Source organism: Rana temporaria, chromosome 10 (genome assembly GCF_905171775.1).
Source record: "Rana temporaria chromosome 10, aRanTem1.1, whole genome shotgun sequence".
Classification (NCBI taxonomy): Eukaryota; Metazoa; Chordata; class Amphibia; order Anura; family Ranidae; genus Rana; species Rana temporaria.
This window is the reverse complement of record NC_053498.1, coordinates 589,697-604,174: the sequence shown is the minus strand read 5'-3', so window position 1 is coordinate 604,174 and position 14,478 is coordinate 589,697. Positions and strand designations below refer to the sequence as shown.

At 59.5% G+C, this 14,478-nt stretch overlaps 1 protein-coding gene across 1 annotated transcript; it reads left to right on the top strand.

Annotated features, from left to right (window-relative positions):
• Window positions 1-9,854: 9,854 nt before the first annotated feature.
• Window positions 9,855-10,508, top strand: LOC120916136 (apidaecins type 73-like). The gene has a single exon (XM_040326955.1). It carries the CDS (start codon window positions 9,855-9,857, stop codon window positions 10,506-10,508), a length of 654 nt encoding a protein of 217 aa, XP_040182889.1.
• The last annotated feature ends 3,970 nt before the right edge of the window (window positions 10,509-14,478 follow it).

Genomic DNA, 14,478 nt, shown 5'->3' with positions numbered 1-14,478 from the left:
CCATCCCCCGCCGCCTCAGAGACCTCTGACCCCGAGGAGGATTGTGATTGGACGGCGTGCTGAGTGACTTCCAAGAGAGGTAAGGGAGGAGACTAAGGAGGAGCTCCCCACCCCCCCCAGGAAGGAAAAACCCCCCCATCCCCCCCCCAGGAAGACAACACCCCCCCATCCCCCCCCAGGAAGACAACACCCCCCCAGGAAGACAACACCCCCCCATCCCCCCCCAGGAAGGCAACACCCCCCCCCACTCCCCCCCAGGAAGGCAACACCCCCCCATCCCCCCCCCAGGAAGACAACACCCCCCCACCCCCCCCAGGAAGACAACACCCCCCATCCCCCCCCAGGAAGACAACACCCCCCATCCCCCCCCAGGAAGACAACACCCCCCCCCCCCCAGGAAGGAAACACCCCCCACCCCCCCCAGGAAGACAACACCCCCCCATCCCCCCCCCAGGAAGACAACACCCCCCCATCCCCCCCCCAGGAAGACAACCCCCCCCCCCCAGGAAGGCAACACCCCCCCATCCCGCCCCCAGGAAGGCAACACCCCCCACCCCCCCCCAGGAAGACAACCCCCCCCCCCCCCCCCCCAGGAAGACAACACCCCCCCCCCCCCCCCCAGGAAGGCAACACCCCCCCCCACTCCCCCCCAGGAAGGCAACACCCCCCACCCCCCCCCAGGAAGGCAACACCCCCACCCCCCCCCCCAACAGGAAGACAACACCCCCACCCCCCACCCCCCCAGGAAGACAACACCCCCCCACCCCCCCCCCAGGAAGACAACACCCCCCATCCCCCCCCAGGAAGACAACACCCCCCCCCCCCCCCCCCAGGAAGGAAACACTCCCCACCCCCCCCAGGAAGACAACACCCCCCCATCCCCCCCCCAGGAAGACAACACCCCCATCCCCCCCCCCAGGAAGACAACACCCCCCCATCCCCCCCCCAGGAAGACAACACCCCCACCCCCCCCCCCAGGAAGACAACACCCCCCCATCCCCCCCAGGAAGACAACACCCCCCCATCCCCCCCCCCAGGAAGACAACACCCCCCCCCCCCCCCCCCAGGAAGACAACACCCCCACCCCCCCCCCAGGAAGACAACACCCCCCCATCCCCCCCCCAGGAAGACAACACCCCCCCCCCAGGAAGGCAACACCCCCCCATCCCGCCCCCAGGAAGGCAACACCCCCCACCCCCCCAGGAAGGCAACACCCCCCCCCCCCCCCCAGGAAGGCAACACCCCCCCCACCCCCAGGAAGACAACACCCCCCATCCCCCCCCCAGGAAGGCAACACCCCCCCCACCCCCAGGAAGGAAACACTCCCCCCAGGAAAACAACACCCCCCCATCCCCCCCCCCCAGGAAGACAACACCCCCCCATCCCTCCCCCCAGGAAGGCAACACCCCCCCAGGAAGACAACACCCCCCACCCCCCCCCAACAGGAAGACAACACCCCCCCAGGAGGGCGACACTCCCCCACCCCCCCCAGGAAGACAACACCCCCCCATGCCCCCCCCAGGAAGACAACACCCCCCCCCCCCCCCCCAACAGGAAGACAACCCCCCCCCAGGAGGGCGACACTCCCCCCCCCCCCCCCCCCCCAGGAAGACAACACCCCCCCATGCCCCCCCCCAGGAAGACAACACCCCCCCCCCCCCCCCAGGAAGGCAACTAGCCCCCAACCCCCCCCCCCCACCCCAGGAAGACAACACCCCCACCCCCCCCTCAGGAAGGCAACACCCCCCCACCCCCCCCCCCAGGAAGGCAACACTCCCCCCCCATCCCCCCCAGGAAGACAACACCCCCACCCACCCCCCAGGAAGACAACACCCCCCATCCCCCCCCCAGGAAGACAACACCCCCACCCCCCCCCCAGGAAGGCAACACCCCCCTCCACTCCCCCCCCAGGAAGGAAACACCCCCCCCCCCAGCCCCCCAGGAAGGCAACACCCCCCCACCCCCCCCCCAGGAAGGCAACACCCCCCCATCCCCCCCCCAGGAAGGCAACACTCCCCCCACCCCCAGGAAGGAAACACTCCCCCCCCCCAAGAAGGAAAACCCCCCCCCCCAGGAAGGCAACACCCCCCCCCAGGAAGAAAATACTCCCCCCCCAGGAAGGAAACTGTAACGGACACAGGCATGCTGCCGAGACAGTTATAATCTTCGTGCAGGGGGACTACAAGGAACTGGAGGGCGACACTCCCCCACCCCCCCCCAGGAAGACAACACCCCCCCACCCCCCCCCCCCCCAGGAAGGAAACACCCCCCCCAGGAAGACAACACTCCCCCCATCCCTCCCCCCAACAGGAAGACAACACCCCCCCCAGGAGGGCGACACTCCCCCATCCCCCCCCAGGAAGACAACACCCCCCCATCCCCCCCCCAGGAAGACAACACCCCCCATCCCCCCCCCAGGAAGGCAACACCCCCCCAGGAAGGAAACACCCCCCATCCCCCCCCCAGGAAGGAAACACTCCCCCCAGGAAGACAACACCCCCCCACCCCCCCCCCCAGGAAGGAAACACTCCCCCCAGGAAGGAAACACCCCCCATCCCCCCCCAGGAAGGAAACACTCCCCCCAGGAAGACAACACCCACCCCCCCCCCAGGAAGGAAACACTCCCCCAGGAAGACAACACCCCCCCCCCCCCCCCCAGGAAGGCAACACCCCCCCCAGGAAGACAACACCCCCCCACCCCCCCCCCCCAGGAAGGCAACACCCCCCCCAGGAAGACAACACCCACCCATCCCTCCCCCCAACAGGAAGACAACACCCCCCCCAGGAAGACAACACCCCCCCATCCCTCCCCCCAACAGGAAGACAACACCCCCCCCCAGGAGGGCGACACTCCCCATCCCCCCTAAGAAGACAACACTCCCCCATCCCCCCCCAGGAAGACAACACCCCCCCATCCCCCCCCCAGGAAGACAACACCCCCCACCCCCCACCCCCAGGAAGACAACACCCCCCCACCCCCCCCCCCCCAGGAAGACAACACCTCCCCCCAGGAAGGAAACACTCCCCCCCCCAGGAAGGCAACCCCCCCCCACCCCAGGAAGGAAACACTCCCCCCCAGGAAGACAACACTCCCCCCCCCAGGAAGGAAACACTCCCCCCCCCAGGAAGGAAACACTCCCCCCCAGGAAGACAACACTCCCCCCCCAGGAAGGAAACACTCCCCCCCCCCAGGAATGAAACCCCCCCCCCATCCCCCCCCCAGGAAGACAACACTCCCCCCCCCCAGGAAGGAAACACTCCCCCCCCAGGAAGACAACACTCCCCCCCCAGGAAGACAACCCTCCCCCCATCCCTCCCCCCAACAGGAAGACAACACCCCCCCCAGGAGGGCGACACTCCCCCACCCCCCCCCAGGAAGACAACACCCCCCCATCCCCCCCAGGAAGGAAACACCCCCCATCCCCCCCAGGAAGGAAACACTCCCCCCAGGAAGACAACACCCCCCCCCACCCCCCCACAGGAAGGAAACACCCCCCACCCCCCCCAGGAAGGAAACACTCCCCCCAGGAAGACAACACCACCCCACCCCCCCCCCCCCCCAGGAAGGAAACACTCCCCCCAGGAAGACAACACCCCCCCCACCCCCCCCCCCAGGAAGGCAACACCCCCCCCAGGAAGACAACACCCCCCCACCCCCCCCCCCCGGAAGGCAACACCCCCCCCAGGAAGACAACACCCCCCCATCCCCCCCCCAGGAAGGCAACACCCCCCCAGGAAGACAACACCCCCCCATCCCTCCCCCCAACAGGAAGACAACCCCCCCCCCAGGAGGGCGACACTCCCCATCCCCCCCAAGAAGACAACACTCCCCATCCCCCCCCCAGGAAGACAACACCCCCCCATCCCCCCCCAGGAAGACAACACCCCCCCATCCCCCCCCCCAGGAAGACAACACCCCCCCCCCCCCCCCCCAGGAAGACAACACTCCCCCCCCAGGAAGACAACACCCCCCACCCCCCCTTAGGAAGACAACACTCCCCCCCCAGGAAGACAAAACCCCCCCACCCCCCCCCAGGAAGACAACACCCCCCCCCAGGAAGGAAACACTCCCCCCCCCCCAGGAAGGCAACACCCCCCCCAGGAAGACAACACCCCCCCCCCCCCCCCCCCCCCGGAAGGCAACACCCCCCCCAGGAAGACAACACCCCCCCAGGAAGACAACACCCCCCCATCCCCCCCCCAGGAAGGCAACACCCCCCCAGGAAGACAACACCCCCCCATCCCTCCCCCCAACAGGAAGACAACACCCCCCCCAGGAGGGCGACACTCCCCATCCCCCCTAAGAAGACAACACTCCCCATCCCCCCCCCAGGAAGACAACACCCCCCCACCCCCCCCCAGGAAGACAACACCCCCCCATCCCCCCCCAGGAAGGAAACACCCCCCCCAGGAAGACAACACCCCCCCCCCCCCCCCCAGGAAGACAACACTCCCCCCCCCAGGAAGACAACACCCCCCCCCCCCCCCCAGGAAGACAACACTCCCCCCCAGGAAGACAAAACCCCCCCACCCCCCCCCAGGAAGACAACACCCCCCCCAGGAAGGAAACACCCCCCCCCCCCAGGAAGGCAACACCCCCCCACCCCAGGAAGGAAACACTCCCCCCCCAGGAAGACAACCCCCCCCCCAGGAAGGAAACACTCCCCCCCCCAGGAAGGCAACACCCCCCCCCCCCAGGAAGGAAACACTCCCCCCCCAGGAAGGAAACACTCCCCCCATCCCCCCCCCAGGAAGACAACACTCCCCCCCCCCCAGGAAGGAAACACTCCCCCCCCAGGAAGACAACACTCCCCCCCCCAGGAAGGCAACACCCCCCCATCCCCCCCCAGGAAGGCAACACTCCCCCCCCCCCAGGAAGGAAAAACTCCCCCCCCCCAGGAAGGCAACACCCCCCCCCAGGAAGGAAACTGTAACGGACACAGGCATGCTGCCGAGACAGTTATAATCTTCGTGCAGGGGGACTACAAGGAACTGCATGGCTTGTCACAATTGGATGTACCACATTGTATTCTGAGCTCAAAGGGTTAATTGGACAAGTCTCTTTCATTGCTGGAATGCTAATGTTCCCTTCGCATAGCTAATGAACTCTCTTTTGTGTGCAGGTAAACAGCCCCCCTGTGAGGTGTATGCTGACAGGGGGGCTGTTCCTACCCCCCCACCTGCTGCTACAGGAAAGAAAATACCGTTCACTGCATTTAAAGCTTTTGTAGAAAGTGAGGAGGAAATCGATGGATATTTGGCGGATTTTGAGAGGCAGTGCTCACTACACCAGGTACCACCAGACCAATGGGTCACTATTTTGTCGGGGAAATTGTCGGGCAAAGCCAATGAAGCCTTTCGGGCTCTCGCTCCAGAGGATATTTTACAATATCAGCAAGTTAAAAAGGCGCTGCTAACCCGATACGCCGTAACGCCAGAAGCCTACCGCCGGCGCTTTCGGGAGTCCAAGAAGATGGCTGTGGACTCCCACATGGAATGGGCCAACCAGTTACAAAGGGTGGCATCCCTTTGGGTCCAAGGGTGCAAGGCCAACACCGGGGAGGAAGTATTGCAGCTGTTCCTAATGGAACATTTCTTCCAAGACCTGGCCGCAGACATACAAGACTGGGTACGAGATCGCCGTCCCGCTAACTTAAACGAGGCGGCTCGGCTAGCAGATGAGTATGCGGAGACAAGGAAAGTAAGCCAGGGTACTATGCGGCTGGCTCAGAAGGTAGAACCGCGTACTCCAACCGTCACCCCACGCCCAGAGTTTCGGGCTCCAGTCCCACCACGTCCTCAGGGGCCTAGCAACTACCCCCGGGATTCGCCTAGGGTGACGTGCCATCACTGCAGCGACACGGGACATATTGCTCGTTATTGCCCTTTGAGAGCTACAAATAACAATTGGAGACGCACAACACCCAACACAGAGGTCACTCCATCACGTCCCTCTGCGGCCCACTGCCTGGAGACCGAGGGGGGCCCTGAGGAATGTCTGGGAATTTGGTATGAGGCAGACCCAATACAAGCGGCCTCTCCGGATAACCGTCAGCATCACCGTCAGGAGGTACGGGTGAATGGACAAGTAGCACAAGGCCTAAGAGATTCCGGGACTACTATCACTCTGATTCAAAAACATCTGGTAAAGCCAGAGAACGTGTCCACTCGCACAGTTGCCGTCCGGGTCGCAGGGGGTGCTGTATTTCACGTACCCACCACCCGGGTGCACTTAGACTGGGGAGCCGGGTCAGGAAAGACCACAGTTGGTATCATGGACAACCTACCTGCCGAGGTGGTGCTGGGCAACGACATTGGCCCTCTGACTTCGGCTTATTTACCTACACCTGCTGCTGCTTGTCCCGTGACCACCTGCGTTGCTGGAATCAACCCGCTTGCTGCTGAGAACCGGGTAAGACTACCTTTGCCGACATGTACTGTAGATCCGGCACAATATCACAGTCTAAAATGGGAATGTGACAAGTTGGCCAGTGAGAAATCAGAGATGCAACGACACTATGTCATGTATTATGAGATGTCCCGTGGCCTGAACATTGAAATGCACAAACAGGCGGAAATTGTCAAAAGATTAAATGGGATTTGCATCCAGGTGGTGCCGTATCTGTCCCAAGAGCATCAGCAACAGGTTTTGGGAGCCATTGAGAGAGCAAAGCAAGTGACTGTTCCAGAACTGAATTCTATTATTCACCGTCACCATCAGCTACCGACCTGGTAAGCCAATAGGAAGGCCGACGGACTGTCCAGGCAAACTGAACTTTTACCCTAACAGCAGACCGGACATCCCCAAGTTGATCCGAAAAGGATCAATCCGGGTCTGCCGGAGTGTTCCACAAAGGGGGAGTAGTGTAACGGACACAGGCATGCTGCCGAGACAGTTATAATCTTCGTGCAGGGGGACTACAAGGAACTGCATGGCTTGTCACAAGTGGATGTACCACATTGTATTCTGAGCTCAAAGGGTTAATTGGACAAGTCTCTTTCATTGCTGGAATGCTAATGTTCCCTTCGCATAGATAATGAACCCTCTTTTGTGTGCAGCTAAACAGCCCCCTGTGAGGTGTATGCTGATGGGGATTATGTGTGAGTGATAATTGTTTTAAAGGTTAATTGAATTCTATGTGCCTGGCCAGGAAATGTTAAGTGGGGTGCGGTGCCGAAGCGTCTAGAAACTGGCCAAGTGATTAATTCAAGGAGATGTCATTGTTTCAGGGGGTCTGTGTTGAAGCCCCCTACTGGGAAAAGGGGAGGGCTGAAACTGTCATTGTTCTTGTAACAGTTGTAACCAGATATAAGCAGGTGAAATATGCCAAATAAAGTCAGTCTGCTTGACCCTTCAAACGTAGCACGTCTCGTTTCTTGGAAGGGCGTTCGATGGGATATACCGGCGGTACCTGCATATCGCAGCTTGCCAGGGAAAAGGACGTCTCCAACGGCCGATACCCCTCACTACCAGTGGGTAGCCGTTACAGAAACACCCCCCCAGGAAGACAACACTCCCCCCCCCCCCAGGAAGGAAACACTCCCCCCCCCCAGGAAGGAAACACTCCCCCCCCCAGGAAGGAAACACTCCCCCCCCAGGAAGGAAACACTCCCCCCCCAGGAAGGCAACACCCCCCCATCCCCCCCCCCAGGAAGACAACACCCCCCCAGGAAGGAAACACTCCCCCCCCAGGAAGGAAACACTCCCCCCCCAGGAAGGAAACACTCCCCCCCCAGGAAGGCAACACCCCCCCCAGGAAGGAAACACCCCCCCCCAGGAAGACAACACTCCCCCCCAGGAAGACAACACCCCCCCCACCCCCCCACTCCCCCCCCAGGAAGACAACACTCCCCCCCAGGAAGGAAACACTCCCCCCCCAGGAAGGCAACACCCCCCCATCCCCCCCCAGGAAGACAACACCCCCCCCAGGAAGGAAACACTCCCCCCCCAGGAAGGCAACACCCCCCCCAGGAAGGAAACACTCCCACCCCCAGGAAGACAACACCCCCCCACCCCCCTAAGAAGACAACACTCCCCCATCCCCCCCCAGGAAGACAACACCCCCCCCCCAGGAAGGCAACACCCCCCCCAGGAAGGAAACACTCCCCCATCCTCCCAGGAAGACAACACTCCCCCCACCCCCCCCCCAGGAAGAAAACACCCCCCCCATCCCCCCCAGGAAGACAACACTCCAGTCTCCCGGGTAGCATCTAGAATGGATGCCGGCCCCTTGATTACAAAGGTTGTGCGGCCCGTACAGTCCGGCTGCTTGTCTCCAGCTAGAGGATTTATTCCTCCCAAGACTCTTCCAAGTCTCTGGACTCCAGGACCCAATTCAGGAGTATCGGAGTCACGCCGCGTACACACCGTCATTTTCCGGCATCAAAACTTCATCATTAGAACGGCCCACACACCATCGTTTTTATAAAACGCTCTAGCAAAGCGCGGAGACGTACAACGCGTACGACGCACTATAAAGGGGAGGTTCCGTGCGGATGGCGCCACCCTTGGGGCTGCTTTAGCTGATTCCGTGTTAGTAAAAGACGATTTGCGCTTTTCTGTCTGTTACAGCGTGATGAATGTGCGATCTCCATTATGAACGCTAGTTTTACGAGAACGAGCGCTCCCGTCTCATAACTCGCTTCTGAGCATGCGCGGGTTTAAAACCTCGTTTTTGCCCACACACGACCGTTTTTTTCCACCCCGAAAAACGACATAGTTTAAAACGTGGTTAAAAAATGCAGCATCAGACCAGTTTCCTCCACTCAGAGGAGCCACCCTGGAGCCCCTCATCCTTCCTCAGTGAGAAGCCTGATATTTCCTCACATTTTATCACAGGTCCTCTTTTCACCACATTTCCTTCTCTGTTACATGTGAATGCTGATGATGTCCGCCGCCTCTTTACATACACTTCCAGCATTGACTATACGGCATGCCTCAGGGCGGGTTTCCTGATGGTGGCCCATATATGTGTGACAACGAAGGCGGACAATTGGGAGACGGGGACAGAGTGTTGTCACTCTATAACAGGAAGTGCCAGAACTAGACCCTTCCTCACCGGGTATTGTTATAACGAAGGCTACAGATTTCATGTGATGGAAAATGGTTTATCCCACCTACAGGAAGCGGAACCTTCTCCATGTCACCTGTACCTGAGACCCCGGACCTGAGACCCCGGCCGGACCTGAGACCCCAGGCCTGAGACCCCGGACCTGAGAACCCGGACCTGAGACCCCGGACCTAAGACCCCTGACCTGAGAACCCGGACCTGAGACCCCGGACCTGAGACCCCTAACCTGAAACCCCGGACCTGAGACCTCGGACCTAAGACCCCAGCTGGACCTGAGATCCCGGACCTGAGACCTCGGACCTAAGACCCCGGACCTGAGACCCCGGACCTGAGACTTCGGACCTAAGACCCCGGACCTGAGATCCCGGACCTGAGACCCAAGACCTGAGACCCCAGACCTGAGACCCCAGCCGGACTTGAGACCCCGGACCTGAGACCTCGGACCTGAGATCCCGGACCTGAGACCCCGGACCTGAGATCCCGGACCTGAGATCCCGGACCTGAGACCCTGGACCTGAGACCCCAGACCTGAGACCCCAGACCTGAGACCCCGGACCTGAGACCCCAGCCAGACCTGAGACCCCGGACCTGAGACCTCGGACCTAAGACCCCAGACCTGAGACCTCGGACCTGAAACCCCGGACCTGAGACCCCGGAGGTACCACCTGATCTGTGGGATTTCTGCCGTCAGGAACAGCTGCCAATCAGCGGTGTGGCGGGGCTTGTGCCAGAGTTCTAATTACACAAACAATTTTTTAAAAGTGAACCAGGACTTATTTTAAAATGGAAACCCAGATGCATTATACCGGCCTGAGCCATCTCCACCACACTCATCTCCGTCCCTCGTCCACCACACTCATCTCCGTCCCTCGTCCACCACACTCATCTCCGTCCCTCGTCCACCACACTCATCTCCGTCCCTCGTCCACCACACTCATCTCCGTCCCTCGTCCACCACACTCATCTCCGTCCCTCGTCCACCACACTCATTTCTGTCCCTCGTCCACCACACTCATCTCCGTCCCTCGTCCACCACACTCATCTCCGTCCCTCGTCCTGCGCACTCATCTCCGTCCCTCGTCCACCACACTCGTCTCCGTCCCTCGTCCACCACACTCATCTCCGTCCCTCGTCCACCACACTCATCTCCGTCCCTCGTCCTGCGCACTCATCTCCGTCCCTCGTCCACCACACTCGTCTCCGTCCCTCGTCCATCACACTCGTCTCCGTCCCTCGTCCACCACACTCATCTCCGTCCCTCGTCCACCACACTCATCTCCGTCCCTCGTCCACCACACTCGTCTCCGTCCCTCGTCCACCACACTCGTCTCCGTCCCTCGTCCACCACACTCATCTCCGTCCCTCGTCCACCACGCTCATCATGATCCCTCGTCCACCACACTCATCTCCGTCCCTCGTCCACCACGCTCATCATGATCCCTCGTCCACCACACTCATCTCCGTCCCTCGTCCACTGTACTCATCTGGGTCCCTCGTCCACCACACTCATCTCCGTCCCTCGTCCACCACACTCATCTCCGTCCCTCGTCCTGCGCACTCATCTCCGTCCCTCGTCCACCACGCTCATCATGATCCCTCGTCCACACTCATCTCCGTCCCTCGTCCACCACACTCATCTCCGTCCCTCGTCCACCACACTCATCTCCGTCCCTCGTCCTGCGCACTCATCTCCGTCCCTCGTCCACCACACTCATCTCCGTCCCTCGTCCACTGTACTCATCTGGATCCCTCGTCCTGCGCACTCATCCTGGTGCCTCAGTGTCATGTGCCAAGCCGCTGCTCCCATCCAGATGCCACAGTGTTCATGGGAGAGCTGCGTTTTTCTCGGTCTTCTCTATCCATCATCTGAATAAGGTGAGGCTGTACCCTGTGCACCTTGTTATCAGCCGCTCTGATCTTTGTGTCCTCGGGGGTTAGATATGACAGTGTGAAGGCGCTCCCTCTCCTGATTCCACTCTTATCTCTGACAAAGGAGGTTGTCTCATCCCTGGAGACATCAGAAGATCTTCAAGGCTCAGAGGAACTGTGAAAGGGTTAATTAGTTTATAATTAAGCTGAAAGGTGGAAAAAACACAGGCCCGGAATCAGATACAATGGTGTATCTATCGGCGGGTGTAACGTATCTCAGATACGTTACGCCGCCGTAAATTAGGGCCCAAGTTCTGTATTCAGAAAGAACTTGCGCCCTAAGTTCAAATGTGGATGATGTGGGCGTGTTTTATTCAAATTAATGTGACCCCACGTATTTGAAGATTTTACGAAACGGCGCATGCGCCATCCGTGAACGTATCCCAGTGCGCATGCTCCAAATTAACCCGCAAAAAGCCAATGCTTTCGACGTGAACGTAAATTACGCCCAGCCCTATTCGCGAACGGCTTGTTGGGACTGGAGAATGTATCTCTTATTGATAACCCTCTGTCCGTCCTGGAGCTCCCTTACCTGGATGATGAACCTCTGTCCAGACTGGAGCTCCGATTCCTGACCATCCCATTTTTGTCCGGACTTGAGTTACTATCCATGACCAATAGATCTCTGTCCAGAATGGAGCTCAACCAGTGGACAGGATCTCTGTCCAGACTGGAGCTCCAATCCCAAACCAGTGGACCTCTGTTCAGTCCGGAGCCCTGATCCCTGACTGATGTATATTTTTATGACTGGAGTTCCTATCCATAACCAATGGATCTCTGTCCAAACTGGAGCTCCAACCCCTGACCAGTGGGCATCTATCCATTCTGGAGCTCCAACCTCTGACCAGTGGGCATCTATCCATTCTGGAGCTCCAACCCCTGACCATCTATCCATTCTGGAGCTCCAACCCCTGACCAGTGGGCATCTATCCATTCTGGAGCTCCAACCCCTGACCAGTGGGCATCTATCCATTCTGGAGCTCCAACCCTTGACCAGTGGGCATCTATCCATTCTGGAGCTCCAACCCCTGACCAGTGGGCATCTATCCATTCTGGAGCTCCAACCTCTGACCAGTGGACATCTATCCATTCTGGAGCTCCAATCCCAAACCAGTGGACCTCTGTTCAGTCCGGAGCCCTGATCCCTGACTGATGTATATTTTTATGACTGGAGTTCCTATCCATAACCAATGGATCTCTGTCCAAACTGGAGCTCCAACCCCTGACCAGTGGGCATCTATCCATTCTGGAGCTCCAACCTCTGACCAGTGGGCATCTATCCATTCTGGAGCTCCAACCCCTGACCATCTATCCATTCTGGAGCTCCAACCCCTGACCAGTGGGCATCTATCCATTCTGGAGCTCCAACCCCTGACCAGTGGGCATCTATCCATTCTGGAGCTCCAACCCTTGACCAGTGGGCATCTATCCATTCTGGAGCTCCAACCCCTGACCAGTGGGCATCTATCCATTCTGGAGCTCCAACCTCTGACCAGTGGACATCTATCCATTCTGGAGCTCCAACCCCTGACCAGTGGGCATCTATCCATTCTGGAGCTCCAAACCCTGACCAGTGGGCATCTATCCATTCTGGAGCTCCAACCCTTGACCAGTGGGCATCTATCCATTCTGGAGCTCCAACCCTTGACCAGTGGGCATCTATCCATTCTGGAGCTCCAACCCCTGACCAGTGGGCATCTATCCATTCTGGAGCTCCAACCCCTGACCAGTGGGCATCTATCCATTCTGGAGCTCCAACCCTTGACCAGTGGGCATCTATCCATTCTGGAGCTCCAACCCCTGACCAGTGGGCATCTATCCATTCTGGAGCTCCAACCCCTGACCAGTGGGCATCTATCCATTCTGGAGCTCCAACCCTTGACCAGTGGGCATCTATCCATTCTGAGGCTCCAACCCCTGACCAGTGGGCATCTATCCATTCTGGAGCTCCAACCCCTGACCAGTGGGCATCTATCCATTCTGGAGCTCCAACCTCTGACCAGTGGACATCTATCCATTCTGAAGCTATCCATTCTGGAGCTCCAACCCCTGACCAGTGGGCATCTATCCATTCTGGAGCTCCAACCCCTGACCAGTGGGCATCTATCCATTCTGGAGCTCCAACCCCTGACCAGTGGGCATCTATCCATTCTGGAGCTCCAACCTCTGACCAGTGGACATCTATCCATTCTGGAGCTCCAACCCCTGACCAGTGGGCATCTATCCATTCTGGAGCTCCAACCCCTGACCAGTGGGCATCTATCCATTCTGGAGCTCCAACCCCTGACCAGTGGGCATCTATCCATTCTGGAGCTCCAACCCTTGACCAGTGGGCATCTATCCATTCTGAGGCTCCAACCCCTGACCAGTGGGCATCTATCCATTCTGGAGCTCCAACCCCTGACCAGTGGGCATCTATCCATTCTGGAGCTCCAACCTCTGACCAGTGGACATCTATCCATTCTGAAGCTATCCATTCTGGAGCTCCAACCCCTGACCAGTGGGCATCTATCCATTCTGGAGCTCCAACCCCTGACCAGTGGGCATCTATCCATTCTGGAGCTCCAACCCCTGACCAGTGGGCATCTATCCATTCTGGAGCTCCAACCTCTGACCAGTGGACATCTATCCATTCTGGAGCTCCAACCCCTGACCAGTGGGCATCTATCCATTCTGGAGCTCCAACCTCTGACCAGTGGACATCTATCCATTCTGGAGCTCCAACCCCTGACCAGTGGGCATCTATCCATTCTGGAGCTCCAACCTCTGACCAGTGGACATCTATCCATTCTGGAGCTCCAACCACTGACCAGTGGGCATCTATCCATTCTGGAGCTCCAAACCCTGACCAGTGGGCATCTATCCATTCTGGAGCTCCAACCCTTGACCAGTGGGCATCTATCCATTCTGGAGCTCCAACCCTTGACCAGTGGGCATCTATCCATTCTGGAGCTCCAACCCCTGACCAGTGGGCATCTATCCATTCTGGAGCTCCAACCCCTGACCAGTGGGCATCTATCCATTCTGGAGCTCCAACCCTTGACCAGTGGGCATCTATCCATTCTGGAGCTCCAACCCCTGACCAGTGGGCATCTATCCATTCTGGAGCTCCAACCCCTGACCAGTGGGCATCTATCCATTCTGGAGCTCCAACCCTTGACCAGTGGGCATCTATCCATTCTGGAGCTCCAACCCCTGACCAGTGGGCATCTATCCATTCTGGAGCTCCAACCCCTGACCAGTGGGCATCTATCCATTCTGGAGCTCCAACCTCTGACCAGTGGACATCTATCCATTCTGAAGCTCCAACCCCTGACCAGTGGGCATCTATCCATTCTGGAGCTCCAACCCCTGACCAGTGGGCATCTATCCATTCTGGAGCTCCAACCCCTGACCAGTGGGCATCTATCCATTCTGGAGCTCCAACCCCTGACCAGTGGGCATCTATCCATTCTGGAGCTCCAACCTCTGACCAGTG

Coding starts and splice junctions, on each gene's coding strand:
- LOC120916136 (XM_040326955.1), top strand. CDS start 9,855: ATGGAAACCCAGATGCATTATACCGGCCTGAGCCATCTCCACCACACT.